The sequence below is a fragment of the Molothrus aeneus genome, chromosome 29, assembly GCF_037042795.1.
Source record: "Molothrus aeneus isolate 106 chromosome 29, BPBGC_Maene_1.0, whole genome shotgun sequence".
Classification (NCBI taxonomy): Eukaryota; Metazoa; Chordata; class Aves; order Passeriformes; family Icteridae; genus Molothrus; species Molothrus aeneus.
In genome coordinates, this window is record NC_089674.1 from 604,735 (window position 1) to 620,134 (window position 15,400).

The following is a 15,400-nucleotide window of genomic DNA, read 5'->3' on the forward strand; positions in this document are numbered from 1 at the left end:
CCCCATGGAGCAGCACATGAGGGGCTGGGCTGGCAGCCCCAGACCCCTCCAGGGAGCTGCAGAACTTTCCTCACCTGATGAACTTTCCTCACCTGATGAACTTTCGGGCCAGGTGCTCCACAAAGTGATAGATCTCGTTCCAGTGGTGCAGGACACTGCCTGACCTGGGGGCACAAGGGTGACAGACAGACAGACAGACACATCAGGGTCACTGCTCTGCCCCACGCTGCTCAGGGAGGAATTTCCTCTGTTCAGCACTCACTGCCCAGGCTCTTCCTCCAGAGAGATCAAACTGGGACTGACATTTCCTACTTAACTTAAAATCAAAATAATTCCCACTCCTGTGACCGTGTTCACAGGGGTCCCAGGATGAGGGAAGAGATGAGAATGTTGACTCCATGTTCCAGAAGGCTTGATTTATTATCTTAACATATAATTATTAGTAGTATCTTATTATAACTTTATAATATTTATAATATTTTATAAATATTATAAATATTTATAAATTATAAAATAGAAATAATTTTATAATAGTATAACATTATAATATTATTAATATTTTATAAAATAATGTTAATATTTTACTATATATTATTTTAATATATAATTATTATATATAGCATAATATTTATATATAATATAATATTTATAGATAATATATAATATTTATTATTTTAATATTTAATTAATATATAATATATATTAAAACTATACTAAAAGAATAGAAGAAAGGATTTCATCAGAAGGCTGGCTAAGAATAGAAGAATGATAACAAAGGTTTGTGACTGACTGAGACAGTCTGGCCAGCTGGGCTGTGATTGGCCATTAATTAGAAACAACCCCATGAGCCCAATCCCAGATGCACCTGTTGCATTCCACAGCAGCAGATAACCATTGTTTACATTTTGTTCCTGAGGCCTCTCGGCTTCTCAGGAGGAAAATTCCCAAGGGAAGGATTTTCCATAACATCTCATGGCTGCACCCTCCAGCAAGGCTCTGAGGCTGCCCTTGGCCGTTAGGCTGGGCTTTAACACAGCCTTAAGCAAATACAGCCCGTGTGAGTGAGGAGCTGTCTCTGCGCAGTGTTTTAGACCAATTCCACCCGCTCACTCCCAGCCATCGCACCGAGCGCGCAGCTCGAGCGTGTTCTGAGAATTACAGGCAGCTGGAGGAACAGATTATTCAACTCCTCCAGTGTTTCCACTGAGCCAGAGACCACGAGGAGTGAAACACCTCAGTCCACATCTCAGCTGCTCTGGTTAATTCTTTCACACCTCAGTCAAAGACAAAACAAACTCATTCTGCTCCTCAGGAGAATAAAGCACAGGATGTAATGGGCTTGGATTATTCGCCTTTATGCTGTAAGAACGAGGAAAAAATTAGGTTAATCAGAATCTTTCAGCACAAAATGCCCCTTCTGGCATAAACACTTCTGTGAACACTGGAATATTAATATTGGAAAAAAAAATTTCTTTCCTAGAGTTGGAAAGTAAATGTGTCATCACTTATTCAATTCATTGAGTACAATTAGAAATATTTACAGGGGAAATAACCATTCCAGCTCCAACAGAAATCCATTGATCTGCAGCCTGAGGAAGGAAAGGTGAACGTTTGAGATGGTTTTTCACTTCCCAGGAAGAAAAGGCAAAGGAGCTGTCCTGGCTCAGCTCTGGGAGTGCCAGGGGAGAGGCAGAGCAGGTCCTCAGGCTGCTCAGGGGATAAACCCCAGCATATAAAGCTATGGTTTATTGCTATTTATTATGATTTATTTCATGCCAGGGGACAGGCAGAGCAGGTCCTCAGGCTGCTCAGGGGATAAACCCCAGGATAGAAAGCTATGGTTTATTGCTATTTATTATTATTTATTTCATGCCAGGGGACAGGCAGAGCAGGTCCCCAGCCTGGCTGCTCAGGGAATAAACCCCAGGATAGAAAGCTATGGTTTATTGCTATTTATTATTATTTATTTCATGCCAGGGACAGGCAGAGCAGGCAGGATCACCAGCAAATGCTCTCAGTGCTGAATTCTTCATTTCTGTCTTTCCTCGGACCAGGACATGGCACAAGGGCTCCTTCCCCACACACAAATGTTTATTAAAGAGGAACAAAGGAACACCAAACAGCAAAGCTCTTGATAAACCAACTAAACCACAGGCAGTGGGAAAATTGGAATCGTAAGAGGTGAGGGGTGACAGCATCAGGACTTGCTCTCAGGCAGGAAACTCAACCCCCAAATCGAGAGAACAGAGACACTCAGAGCTCAGCCCCAGGTGCAAATTCCCCCTGGATGGATGGGATAACTCACAGAGCTTGAATTCCACAGGCACTCCAGGCCCAAACCATTTCCTACAACGGGCCTGGAAAAGAAGTTTTTATTGTCTTTAGGTGGTGAGGCATAAAAACCACTTGAATTTATGGCAAGGGTCACATCAGTCTCCAGAAGGCTTGGGGAGGCAAGGTTGGTTAATCAGAACCCAATCAGTGCCTGCTTCAGTTACTTTAGACCAAAAATTCACCTCCCAAAAGCACCTCAGGGAAGATTCCCACATTTCCTGACCCATCTGGAGGCAGGCACGAGGAGCTGGGAGCAGCAGCCCCTGCCCAAATGCAATTTCTGAATCACACTTCAGAATTCTCACGTTCTTCACTCGGCCTAAAATGGACAAACCCAGTAAAACCAACAAAAATGGAGAAAATAAATGAAACCAACAAAAATGGACAAACCCACTAAAAACAATAAAAATGGACAAACCCAACACAACCAATAAAAGTGGACAAACCCAGTAAAAACAACAAAAATGGAGAAAATAAATGAAACCAACAAAAATGGAGAAAATAAATGAAACCAACAAAAATGGAGAAAATAAATGAAACCAACAAAAGTGGACAAACCCAACACAACCAATAAAGGTGGACAAACCTAAAACAACCAACAAAAATGGACAAACCCAATAAAAACAATAAAAACGGACAAACCCAATAAAAACAATAAAAATGGACAAACCCAACACAAGCAACAAAAATGGGCCAACCCAACCCAAGCAGGATTTCTGCAGCCAGAGCAAAGCTCACAAAAGCAGCATCAGCTCCCAGTGCCCACCTCCCTGGGCTGTGTCATTCAGCAGCCGCACTGTAAATGACACTTCCTTTGCACAGGGAGGCAGGCCAAGAACTCTGAGCAGGATGAGCGTTTCTAAAGTCCAACTGTAAGATAAGAAAAGCCAATTTTCAAATAGTTCTCTCCTCATATTCCCCAAAGAACCGAGATGAGCAGCGAGCCAAGGCTTTGCAGCTGAATGGCTGATGCTGTAAACTTGCAATTGAAGAAAAGACTCGTCCTGAGGATGCCAAAATCTCTTCTGGAGGAGGGCCCAATAGATGGAAATTAAACCCTGTGACTGTGTTCAAAGGGGGCTGAGGATGAGGGAAGAGACGAGGATCTGACTCCATGTTTCAGAAGGCTGATTTATTATTTTATGATATATATTACATTAAAACTATACTAAAAGAATAAAGGATTTCATCAGAAGGCTGGCTATAGAATAGAAAAACAAGAAGGATAATAAAGGCTTGAGACTGACCAGAGAGTCCGAGCCAGCTGTGCTGTGATTGGCCATTAATTAGAAACAACCACATGAGACCAATCCCAGATGCACCTGTTGCATTCCACAGCAGCAGATAACCAATGTTTACATTTTGTTCCTGAGGATTTTTCAGAAAAAATCACGGCTACAAAACCCAAGTGAACCATTCTCTCTAACAAGGGAGTGAGGCCTTCTGTGGGCACCTGCACTGGCGTTTTGTACCTGCCAGGTGTGCAGAGACACTGCAGTGGCCCCTTCAGCAGTGCCCTCCTCCTCCTCACTGGGACAGGGTGCTCCAGAACCCAAAGCTGCACTTGAAGCAGCTCAAGCCTCCCTAACTTGGTCCTTCTTGCCCTTTTTAGACTCCACTTTTCCGTTTCTGCTGCCGCCCCTCCCGGAGCACCTGTGCCTTTATCCAGGTCACAATCCGGGGATATCAGAATCCAGCCACACTCTCACACCAAGGCCTCGCGTGAGTGAAGGGCTCTGCAGCCGGCAGGAGGACATGGAGACACTTGGAGTCACTTGGTTCAGGGGCTGGTGTTGATCCAAAAACCTCCTTGAGCTCGCCTGTGTTTGGGCTAACTCCCAGAGGTCTCGGAGATGCCGTTCACCTAAGGAGCTGTGCAGCATCTCTTCATTGAGCTCCTCAGAAACAACACAAACGAGCCCAAAAGCATCCTCTGCCTCCCCAAAGCCTGCAGGAGCAGTTGTGAAAGGCCTCCAGAGCACGGAGGCTCCGAGGGGTGATGCAATCCTTGGAGGAAATGCTGGTATCTCGTGCCACAGCAGACAGCTCCCTGCCAAACCCTGCGGGTCACAGATCCACGGGGCTCAGGTCAGAGCAGGACAAACCCCTCAGTCCAAGAACATTCCTCTCCTCCTGGCTGGCAGGGGGCGTGCAGAAAAACAACTAATAAACAAGCAGCCATGACTTAATTTCCATTAATCAGCAGATAAAGCGCAGAGTGCTGCAGGCACTCGCTGGGTCCTGGCTGCAAGGGAGCTCCTGCCCATTCCTTCCACCAGGAATGCCCATCCCAGAGGCATCCCTGGGTAAAAAAACCACATCCACAGGTCCTGACTGGCAGGGATTTCACACATGAGCTCAGCTCTCTGCAGTTGGCAGAACTGGGAGTTAATTACGTTCCTTCAGGCAAAAAGACACCAAAATGCACAAATTCCTCCACCCTGCCTTGCTGGCATCCCTCAGCCCTCACGCTAACAGGGAAAAATCATCCCTCCACGTCCTTGCAAGCTCCTGCCATCCAAAAAAATGCACACCTTGCTCTGGGTGCAGGCCTGATCCTGGGAAAACCCCAAATATTCCAGCGGTGCTGGGAGAGGGGAGGTTTGCTCACTGCAGGGCTGGGGTGAGCACAGGCTGCAGGAATTCATCACACCGAGAATATTTGTACAAAAACTGGGACAATTTGTCCAGTTTGGGCTTTTTAGCAACATCTGTCTGCTCCCTCATTGTTCTGTATCTGAATTGATCTGAATTTGCAAATTCCTGGGCACCAGCTCCTCGAGCGCGTGGAGCCTGAGCCCACGAATCCTCTTGGCAGCACAGGAACACAAAAGGCTGGAGCAGCCAGGAAGCCAGGCCCAACTTCCACAGCACTGGGCTCATCCTGGTGTGACCCTCACCCTGAGCAGCTCAGCACCTGCACAGAGCCCAAACAGCACAGAGGACACAACCCTGAAGCAGCCAACAGCTCCTCTAAAGGGCAAACAGCAACCCTAAAACAGCCAACAGCTACTCCCAATGACAACACAAAGCTCCTCCAAATGACATAAAACTACTCCCAATGACAACCCAAAGCTCCTCCACAAATGACACAAATCTTGAGACCAAATTGAGAAAGTAGACACCGTTTGAGATTTTGCCATCCAAGAACACGAGGCATGGTCTCTGGAAGGTTCCTCACCTCGTGGGGTGGAACCAGGTGATCTTTAGAGGCCTCCCAGCTCAAACCAATCTGCGATTCCATCAGAGCGTTAAAGGAAACGTGAGGAGCAGCTCCACCACGGTAAAATCTCTCAGCACAGGTTAAACAGCCAGATCCGGGGGTGCACTGTACTCAGGAACAGCTGAAAAGCCAAAATGCTCCTCCAGAATCCCACTGGAGGCCAAGGAAATTCTTACAGCAGATCCTGTTCATTTCTGCACCAGAAAAATCCCAGGAATAGGAAAAAAATCCCAGGAATAGGAAAAAAATCCCAGGAATAGGAATTCTGAGCTGTCAAAGCTGGGCTTTTGTTGGGTACCTTGACACCGACACTGGGGCCAGCCTGACTGCTTTAAAGCTTGTGTTTGCACCCAAATGCACAATCCTGTGAGGGAGGCTCACAACTCATGGATTTTAGTAGGGGGACAGCTCAGAACTTGAATTAAGGACAGAACTTGAATTAAGGACCTGCTGAAGCTACATTAGCTCAGAGGTGCAACACAGCACATCCATAGATGTGAGGAATCCTTCAATCCTGCTCAGCCTCCAGGGAAATGCAGCTGACAAAAGCTCTCTGCAGCACAAATCATGCTCTGGGTTTGTTTAAATTCAGGGTTTTTTTCCATTTGAGCAATAGACTTGTTCCAATTAATGACTGGAAATGAATAGGCCAGGTAGATGTTTCCACTGAATAAAACAAATAAATCCTGCCCCTGGAGCATCAGGACCACTGGCACTCTGAAGCAGCCAGCGTCTCAGCGCTGGGTTTTGCCCAGGATTTTGTAATAAAGGGTTATGTAATTCCAAGTCATTTCTACTGATGGAATGTGGGAGCTGCTGCAAAACACTCCAGAGGATCAGGCAGAAACTTCGTCTGTGAGCGCTTCTGGCAACTTGCAAATACTTTCCTGTCTCTGAAATTTATGGTTGTTAATGTCAGTGCCATGGCTCTGGCAGGCAGCACCTCCACCACTTCCAAGCCTTTGGTTCAAAAGAACTGCTCTTGATCAAGAAAATCAGGACAACCATCTCAGCTAGTATTTTTTAAAAGTTTTTTTCCTTTCTTTTTTAATCGCTGTATTGCTTTAGTGAGAAGCTTTCCAAAGCTCAGCACAAAATGATTCCACATTGCTCCATGCGCATCTGCAAAAAGCAGCACGGGCTGCAGTGCCAAGGAGGTGACACTGCCACAATTAGTGATGGAAAAGTGAGGCAGGAAGTTATCTGCAGCACAAACAGGCAAAATATGCATTTGATTAACAGAAGAAACAAAGAAAGTGTGACTCAGCTCGGGCAAATGAAGCCCTTTAAATGAGGCACTCGAGCTGTTCTCCATGCCTGCAGTTGAATTCAGCCCCTCCGAAGGGAGCAGCCCCTCTCCGGGCTGGTTTGTGCCTGGAGCTGCTGCTGTGGGCACAGGGGCAGGGACCCAGCTCGGGGCCAGGGGCAGAGCTCCCTGAACGTCCCAGCAGGGACAATTCTGCATTCCTTGCATGTTCCCAGCCTGGAATTGGTGTCTGCAGGAACAATTCTGCATTCCTTGCATGTTCCCAGCCTGGAATTGGTGCTGCAGGAACAATTCTGCACCCCCTGCATGTTCCCAGCCCTGGAATTGGTGCTGCAGGAACAATTCTGCACTCCCTGCTCATCCCAGCAGGAACAATTCTGCACTCCCTGCTCTGGTGGGAGCCCTGGAATTGGTGTCTGCAGGAACAATTCTGCACCCCCTGCACATCCCAGCCTGGATTGGTCTCTCCAGGGCCAATTCTGCACCCCTTGCATGTTCCCAGCCCTGGAATTGGTGTCTGCAGGAACAATTCTGCACCCCCTGCATGTTCCCAGCCTGGATTGGTCTCTCCAGGGCCAGTTCTGCCCCCCCTGCTCTCGGGGAGCCCCAGCGCCCCCGGCTCACGGGAGAGCAGAGGGGACCCTGGTGCTGCCCTGCTCTGAGAAACTCGAGTTCGGCACACACAAAGCTCCCGCCCTGTGAAATCCCCAACGATGCCACCGCGGAGCACAAAGGGGTTTAGGCACCGGAGCTCGCAAAGAGCTCCCGCAGCAAGAACAGAGCAAGCAGTGCGAGCTGCAGAGGTGCCCTGGGGACACAGGGGCGCCTACAAACCCCAAACCCAAAGGAAACCTCCTCGGTACCAGCCCAGAGCTCGGTGGGAAAGAACAAAGCGGGAGGGACTCACTTGTCCAGGATGAAATACAAATCAAAGCCCCCATAGCAGGCAGGACCTCCGTTCTCTCTCCGCCCGCCGTGCCCGTCGCAGGTGAGGGTGAAAACTGCCAGGAAGGCACACTGGAAACCAAACCTCCAGATGCTCAGCTTTGCAATGGCCATTATATCCAGAGAGGAGGAGAAAAAGAAATCTCTTCTTCCGAGGCTCCTTTATTTCCCAGGTTTCCCCACAAAAGCCATCCAACGACCTCCAGGAGGTTTAGACGTGTGTTGTATTCCTCAAAACTCCACTCGCAACAGTTGTCCACAGCAATTGCGAGGCTTTCCCCCTTGTTTCCCTCGCGCCGCTGTTTCTCGGTTTCAGATTTCAAGATGCACAATTCTGTATTGCACTCTCTTTTTTTTTTTTAAAGGGACTTGACCCTCAGTCTCCCCGGCAGCTCCGGGCAAGCAGCGGCATTGTTTGCCAGGAGCAGCCTCCTCCTCACAAATCTCGCTTTGTCACGGAGCTCAGCAAACACAGGGAGGGTTTGTGGCTTTCCTCCCCCCCCCTCCCCTTTAATTATTATTGTTATTATTAAAAATGGCAAGCTCTGCTTTTCCTCAGCAGGGGAAGCTCGGAGAATGCCCTCTCGTGGCCGCAGCTGCCGAGCGCTCCCAGCACGGAACCCCAGCCTGGGCTGAGTTAGGACGGACCCAAAGCCCGGCCCATCCCAGCCCTGCCCTGGCAGGGACATTTCCACTGCCCCAGGGTGCTCCAAACCCTGTCCAGCCTGGCCTTGGGCACTGCCAGGGATCCACAGCTGCTCTGGCAATTCCATCCCAGCCCCTCTCCCAATTTTCCTTCCCAAAATCCCATCCAAACCTGCCCAGGGAATCCTGGAATGGTTTGGGTGGGAGGAGACCCCAAAGCCCATCCAGCCCCACCATGGGTCCCACACTTTCCGTAGACCAGGGTGCTCCAACCTGGCCTTGGGCACTGCCAGGGATCCACAGCTGCTCTGGGAATTCCATCCCAGCCTCACAGGGAGGAATTCCTTCCCAAAACCCCACCCAACCCTGCCCTCAAGGCCATTCCCCCCATCCTGTCGCTTCATCTTTGTTTCCACACAGGCAGAGGAGATGCACAGGGACATCTTTGCTCCCCACACAGAGAGAAGAGATGCACAGGGACATCTTTGTTTCCACACAGGCAGAGGAGATGCACAGGGACATCTTTGCTCCCCACACAGGCAACGTCTGAGTTTAAAGACCTTTAAAACCTTGGGGGCAGCTCCTCAGGAGTGAGAAGCCATGCCAGGCTTCCTGCCTTGCCTTTTCTCACTCCTGAGCCGTGCTCAGCAGTGCCTGGGCTCATCAAAGCCTGCCCCAAATCCCCACCCTCGCCAAAATCGAAAGGCTGAACTCCCCCTGTTCCAAGGAAACCCAGTGGAGAACGTAAATCCATTTACAGGACATTACCTGTCCTGTCTCCTTCCACAAACAGCACCCCAGGCTCCCAGGCAGGCAGGAGAGCTCGCAGGGAGCCCCAGCCCCACCGAGGGAGCCCCTGGCACCTCCAGCTCAGCTCTTACTGGCCCAGGGCTCCCAGATTTCCCTGCCAGACCCTCAGGGCACGCCAACAACCCCAATCTCCTAAGTGCCAACACCTGGTGAGCTCAGTGGGGCTCTCAGGGGATGCAATGCACTGTGCCAGGCTTTCCAGCTGCCCTGCCCTGCTTGAAGCATTAAATCTGCCTTTAAAACATCCCTAAGCAAAGCTGGAGGAGGAGCTCAGATTCTCTGGGTAGCTGTGGGGTCAGAGTGACACAAGGAGAGCTTGGGGAGAAGCCAGGGAATGAAGCATCAGATGGAGCTGGCAGTGCTCTGAGGCGGAGGGAGCTGCTGACCAAGGGGAACTTTATCTGAGCTTTATCCTGAAATTCTGAATTCCTTCAGGACCAATCCTCTTCATACACCTGCCTTGAGAGCGTGTATTTTTTTTTTATGATCTGGTGAGAGCAGCACCAACACTTCAGCTCACGTGGGACACGGGAGGGCTGCTGGAATTTGTCTGCCTTTTCTCCCCACCTCACTAAAAATACCAGAAACAAAAGCATTGTGGAGATTGCAGGTGGTGTGTGAGAGGCCTCGGGAGGGCTGAGTGTGCTCTAGGTGTGTGTGTGGGAGGATAGGGAGGTGTGAGGTGTTTTAATTGCACACAGCCGTGCAAAGCGAGGCTCCAGCCGCTGCCTCTGGGTTCGGGAGCACCTTTGGGGGTTCCCTTGGGCTCTGCCCCGGCTGATGGGCAATGGCTTCGGGCAGCTCCTAAAAATCACATTCCCTGTTCTCCAGGGGACCTCAGGGAGCCGTCCCAGCGCCCCGCGGGAGCTGCCCAGGCTGCCAGCGCTGTTCTCCCAGTGCAATTGTGCAGCAATTCCTGCCTGAGCTGCCACGCTCCCAGCGCTGTTCTCCCAGTGCAATTGTGCAGGAATTCCTGCCTGAGCTGCCACGCTCCCAGCGCTGTTCTCCCAGTGCAATTGTGCAGCAATTCCTGCCGGAGCTGCCCAGGCTGCCAGCGCTGTTCTCCCAGTGCAATTGTGCAGGAATTCCTGCCTGAGCTGCCACGCTCCCAGCGCTGTTCTCCCAGTGCAATTGTCCCTGTGCAGGAATTCCTGCCGGAGCTCCCCACGCTCCCAGCGCTGTTCTCACAGTGCAATTGTCCCTGTGCAGCAATTCCTGCCGGAGCTGCCCAGGCTGCCAGTGCAATTGTGCAGCAATTCCTGCCGGAGCTGCCCAGGCTCCCAGCGCTGTTCTCCCAGTGCAATTGTGCAGCAATTCCTGCCGGAGCTGCCCAGGCTGCCAGTGCAATCGTCTCTGTGCAGCAATTCCTGCCGGAGCTGCCCAGGCTCCCAGCGCTGTTCTCCCAGTGCAATTGTCCCTGCACAGCAATTCCTGCCGGAGCTGCCCAGGCTCCCAGTGCAATCGTCTCTGCGCAGCAATTCCTGCCTGCTGCAGCCCCCTCAGAGCCCCCGGCTGCGGCTGCAGAGCTGCAGCTCGGCCCAGCTGAGCTGGAACCGGCACCGCCGCACTGCCCTGGTGCTCTGGGATGGCCGCTCCTCCGCACGGGATCCGGAGCCTTTCCCATCCCTCTTGTGCAACTCGAGGCTGACACTCAGTGGCCGAGAGGATTTTTTTTTCCTTCCCTGGTCTGCTGTAATTATTGAAAGATTTAAGCAACAAGAATCCCAGCCTTGCTTTAGGTTAGGGACAGAACAACTCTGTAAATCCCACAAAGGAGACTCCCCTTCCCATTAAAAAAAAAAGATAAATTCATTGTTTTTCACTTCTTTTTATCTGCCTTTTGTGCCCCCTGGATTTTTAATGAGAAGCATCTTTCCCCAGGCAAGGAAGGAAGGTCCAAACTGTGAATTTCTTGTTTGTACCACACACCCTGGGTGCTGCCCAGCTCTCTGGCTGTGCTGGGATGAAAAGAGCAATGAAAGGGGCAAAAATGGGATGAAATATTTTCGTGGAGGTGCTCTCAGATGAAAAAGGGTAGAGCAACGACAAACAGGCTGGAGTTATTCCATGATGAAGGAATTTAATGGATAGCTCTGCTCACCAACTGATCTGCTCCAGCACTCCATCCTCAGGAAGGAGCCCCTTGGAAGGAGAGATGCCAGGGAACATTTCCAGCAGGGCTGGATTTGGGCAGCAGCTCAGGAAAGGCAGGATTTACACAAAGTTATCATTGTGGCAGTAGGTGAGGGCCAAATATTGGAGGACATCGAGCTTGAGGCACGATCCAAGATTGAATTGGGGTTCTTCAAAAACAAGGAAAGAAAAACAATTACCAAGAGACAGACTGAGATGCTGTTAAGGGCTCTGGGTCAGGTCAGCTCTGAGCTGAAGGACAGAGGTGCTTAGAAACACCCTTTTTATTGACTGGGCATTTCAGGGCTGCTCAGTTTGGGCCAAACCACCCTGAGCCCCAAATTAAGCCTCCTTCAGCTGTAAGGATTTGCTTTGGGTCACTTATGGGGGCTGTGACCCCACCCTGTTCCAGTCCTGATCTGCAAAGGTGCTGAGCCCTTTGTACAACTGCTGATGCCCCTGGATCCTGTGGGTTTTGAGGTGGAAGAGCAGCAATTGTGCATTATTCATTCCCCAAGGAAACAAAGGTTCAGAGACAGAATTCCTCTGCTTGCACTCACCCTGAACTTCATAGGCCACGTAGGTTGAGAGGCCTCTGCACAGAGAGAAGGTGTCTGGTCCATACGATTCCAGGTCACGAATGGCTCTCCTGATGAGGCTGAATGTGATCTCCTTTGAAGGGGGTCTTGGGTGCTTCTGGTTCTAAACATCAACACCAGCACTCAGCAAGATCAGTGCCCTGCTCTGCTTAACTCCAGGCAGCACACTCCTAGTTTTAGTTGTTATTATTATTATTATTATTATTATTATTATTATTATTATTATTATTATTATTATTAATAATAATAACAATAATAATAATAATAATAACCAATGTGATAAGATTAATCTAACTGAGCTACAAAATTGGCCAAACACGTAAACCCTCCGCTGGAAGCATCTGAAGAAGGGTATTGCAATTTTCAAAAGCTGAAAGTTGCATTGTTGTAAAATGTCACTGAAATTGATAAAAATGTCTAATTAATGATGTGATGAACCTGCTCTTCAAAGTACCTGTTGGTTTTGGAAATAGCAAGATCTTCACTGTGCATTCAGTACAACTTTCCAAGCAACTGCTCCTTTTCAGTCTTACCCTGATGTCTGCAGCCAGCTGGGGAAGTCCATCAAAGCTGGGCATCTCTGTTCTGTTCATTATGGAAATGTAGCAAGCTCTCTCTGGCAGCACTTTGGTTGCCATAAAGCCCTGTCAAATAAAGTTATTGACCACATGGAATTTAATCATTAATACTGGAATTTCATACCTATTAAAACAAGTAAAAAAACCCAGTTTTTACTGAGTGTTTGAGCTACTCTGAACAAGCCCCTCCCTGCACTCACTGTGTCATAGTTCCAGATGGTTTTCCAGTACCCATGGTTGGTCTTTTGCTCAATACTTGCCACCAGCCATTTCCTATTGATGGTCATAATTTGGTAGCCTCCACTAATGGAGATTTTCTTGCTTATTTCAGTCTGTTGATGCTAGAAAAACAAATGAAAGAACACTTGGGCTTTCAAGTGATTATCGCCCCAAGGCTTTAGGAAAATGAAAGGTTCAAGGATTTCTCTGAAGCAGGGAACACAGAAAGAGCAGCGTTGTGGAATTGTTCATTTGTACTCACATGATCAGCAAGGGCTGGGGTCAGGACCAGTCCTAGAAGGACTGCAGTCCAAATCTGAAATGAAAATCAAATACAAATTGTAACTGCAGCTCTGGCTGACAAATCTGGTCATGACAACCCTCCTTTTCTTTTCCTAATCTGATGTTCAAGGGTCCTCCTTGGATCCTGTTTTTGCTTTCAACCCGGGATTGCACCAGTGCCCCCAAAGGGAGGCACCCTTGCTTTACCCCAGGGGCTGAGCTGCTCCTTCTGGAGGAGCTCAATGTCCCCAGAGAAAGCCTTAGTGCTCCAGAGAGGCAGGAGCCCTTCTGAGAGATAAAGGAATGGGTTTGAATCAAAGCTTCAGTTCATAAGGAAGAAAAGCGTGCATACTTACAGAGAGATGCATCCTGACTGCAGAGCTGATGCTGCTGAAGGCAGAATAAGTGATGTGAGCCTCCCACCTTTTATTTGTTTTCAGAATTAGGTGTGGAAGGGCTGAATGCTGCAATAAAATTATTTTGTCGTTTGTTTCCCGGCTGCATGTCCCTGATAATTATTTCCTGGTGTAACTACTTGATCAATATGGGGATTGTACTCTTGGAAATTTTGATCTGCTGGAGTCTGATGATTATGAGGTAGGAATCTGTTGGTAGGGAAAAGAATAAATAGGTTTTGTTGCCTCCTCCAGCAATGCCACGTGTATGATGTTTCTCCTGCTCAGGCAGAACCCCAGTGCCAGAGTGGTGTGAACTTCCATTGTGGGGCTCTTTGGAGCTTTTCTTGATGTTCCAGTTTCTGGGATAGATTAAAGGAGGGAAGGGTTTAGCTTTGTGGGTTCCCAGCAGAGTTTCTCTCAATAAAGCATTGGCTGCAGGAGCCAGGTTTTGGGGGATTATTGCCCCAGGTTAAAGGGGAGGTGGTTTGTGGCCTCAGAGGGGAGGCTGGGAACCCCACAAGAGCCATCAGCGCTTTTGTGTCAGGCTTTACTTTCAGGCTTTACCCCAGCCTGGTTTTCATGACTGTTCTGGGAGAGGCAAACGTGGGAGTGACACTGCTTATATCAGGAATATTGGCTCCCTGACCCAGGCAGGGAACAAGGGACAATCACTCACTCCTGACAGCCTTGGAACATGATCTGCCTGGATCACAGCCTGAGTGGAACAGGACCATTGTTACCGGCTGGGACAGGCCAGGGTGGAAATCTCCTGGGAATTAAGGACAATCATCTCCTGGCTCCATAAACAGCAGAGCTAAGGGGGCCTTTCAGTGCCCTGGACTGCAGTGGGCTCCTCAAGCCTCTCCTGTGGAGTGGGACGTGTCCTGATGCTTGCAAAGCCTCGGGTTTGCAGTCCTCAAAGTCTGATTTCCTGAAGACTGGGCTGGAATCCTCCACTCCTGGAGACTCAACCCTCACCCACTGAGAAGTGCAAAGGCATTTGACCCCTTTCAGTGAACTCAGGGGAATTTTTAACAGGTCCTTTTGCACACACAGATAGAGATGTAAACAGCTCTGGGCCTGTGTGGGTGCATGAGCAGTGATTAGGGTATGAATGTTGCTATCTAGAATCTATATTTCAGTCTTTGTTGTAACTGTAGTAAACACTATTGAATCACCTTGTAAATGAGTCAGTGTTTAAATGCTCTTAAACCCTCTGCACCCTCACCCTTTGCAGCCCTGGGCTCTGTGTATGCCATTCTGAAGGGATTTTAATTTGATTTTCCTTTGCAGGTTCCATCTATGCAGTAAGCAATAGACCAACCCTTGCCATTGAATTCTGTTAACTTCCACAAACTGATGTTGAAACCTGCTGCTAATTGATGTGTACTCTTGCTTTTTATACATAATATCCCAAAGTTAAATCTGAAAATGTGCTTGCCTTATTGGCAGGTGCCCTGTGTTCACAGAAGCATGACGAGGTTCCTGGGGAAGTGCTCTGATAAGAGGAGGCTTTGATACCTGCCTGATTGAATTCATGGCATAGAGGGAGGTGAGAGAAAAGTGGTCATGGTAAGCTCAGTGTATTGAACAGCCACTTTTAAAGGAAAAACAATGATCATCAGAAGCAGAGCAGAGATTCCCAGTAATCTAATCTTGCAGTGATGCTTTGTGCCAGTGTGCACCAGGTTATGGACTAAGGGCTGATTTGAGTAGGCCAGAAACTGAGGGATGTGGCATGGCTGGTGTTGGTCCTGAAGGCAGATTTGTATTCACCTGGACAACCTGGGGCATCCTGCCAAAAGGAAATAATAATCTTGATTGTAAAGATTTGAGCAACAGGAATCCCAACCTTGCCTCATTTTAGGAACAGAACAGCTCTGTAAATCCCACAAAAGAAACCCCCCTTCCCCTAAAAAAGGCAAATTCACTGCTTTGCCCTTCTTTCTTCCTGCCTTTTGTGGCAC

General features: G+C 48.8%; 2 protein-coding genes across 2 annotated transcripts in view; both read right to left on the reverse strand.

Annotated features, from left to right (window-relative positions):
* ANTXR1 (ANTXR cell adhesion molecule 1) overlaps positions 1 to 8,225 on the reverse strand; it is a 45,089-nt gene extending 36,864 nt beyond the window's left edge. The window contains exons 1-2 of the mRNA XM_066567294.1: positions 7,732 to 8,225; positions 93 to 164 (exon numbers count right to left, since the gene is read on the reverse strand). Coding sequence (XP_066423391.1) covers positions 93 to 164; positions 7,732 to 7,883 — 224 coding nt within the window. The 5' untranslated portion in view covers positions 7,884 to 8,225. The remainder of the gene's footprint in view (positions 1 to 92; positions 165 to 7,731) is intronic.
* A 3,059-nt stretch (positions 8,226 to 11,284) lies between these two features.
* On the reverse strand, positions 11,285 to 13,563 carry GKN1 (gastrokine 1). Its single transcript, XM_066567347.1, has 6 exons — positions 13,392 to 13,563; positions 13,016 to 13,069; positions 12,735 to 12,875; positions 12,490 to 12,600; positions 11,918 to 12,059; positions 11,285 to 11,527 (listed from the first exon to the last, which is right to left on the reverse strand). Exons 1-6 carry the CDS (start codon positions 13,401 to 13,403, stop codon positions 11,439 to 11,441), a joined length of 549 nt encoding a protein of 182 aa, XP_066423444.1. The 5' UTR covers positions 13,404 to 13,563; the 3' UTR covers positions 11,285 to 11,438.
* Positions 13,564 to 15,400: the final 1,837 nt, after the last annotated feature.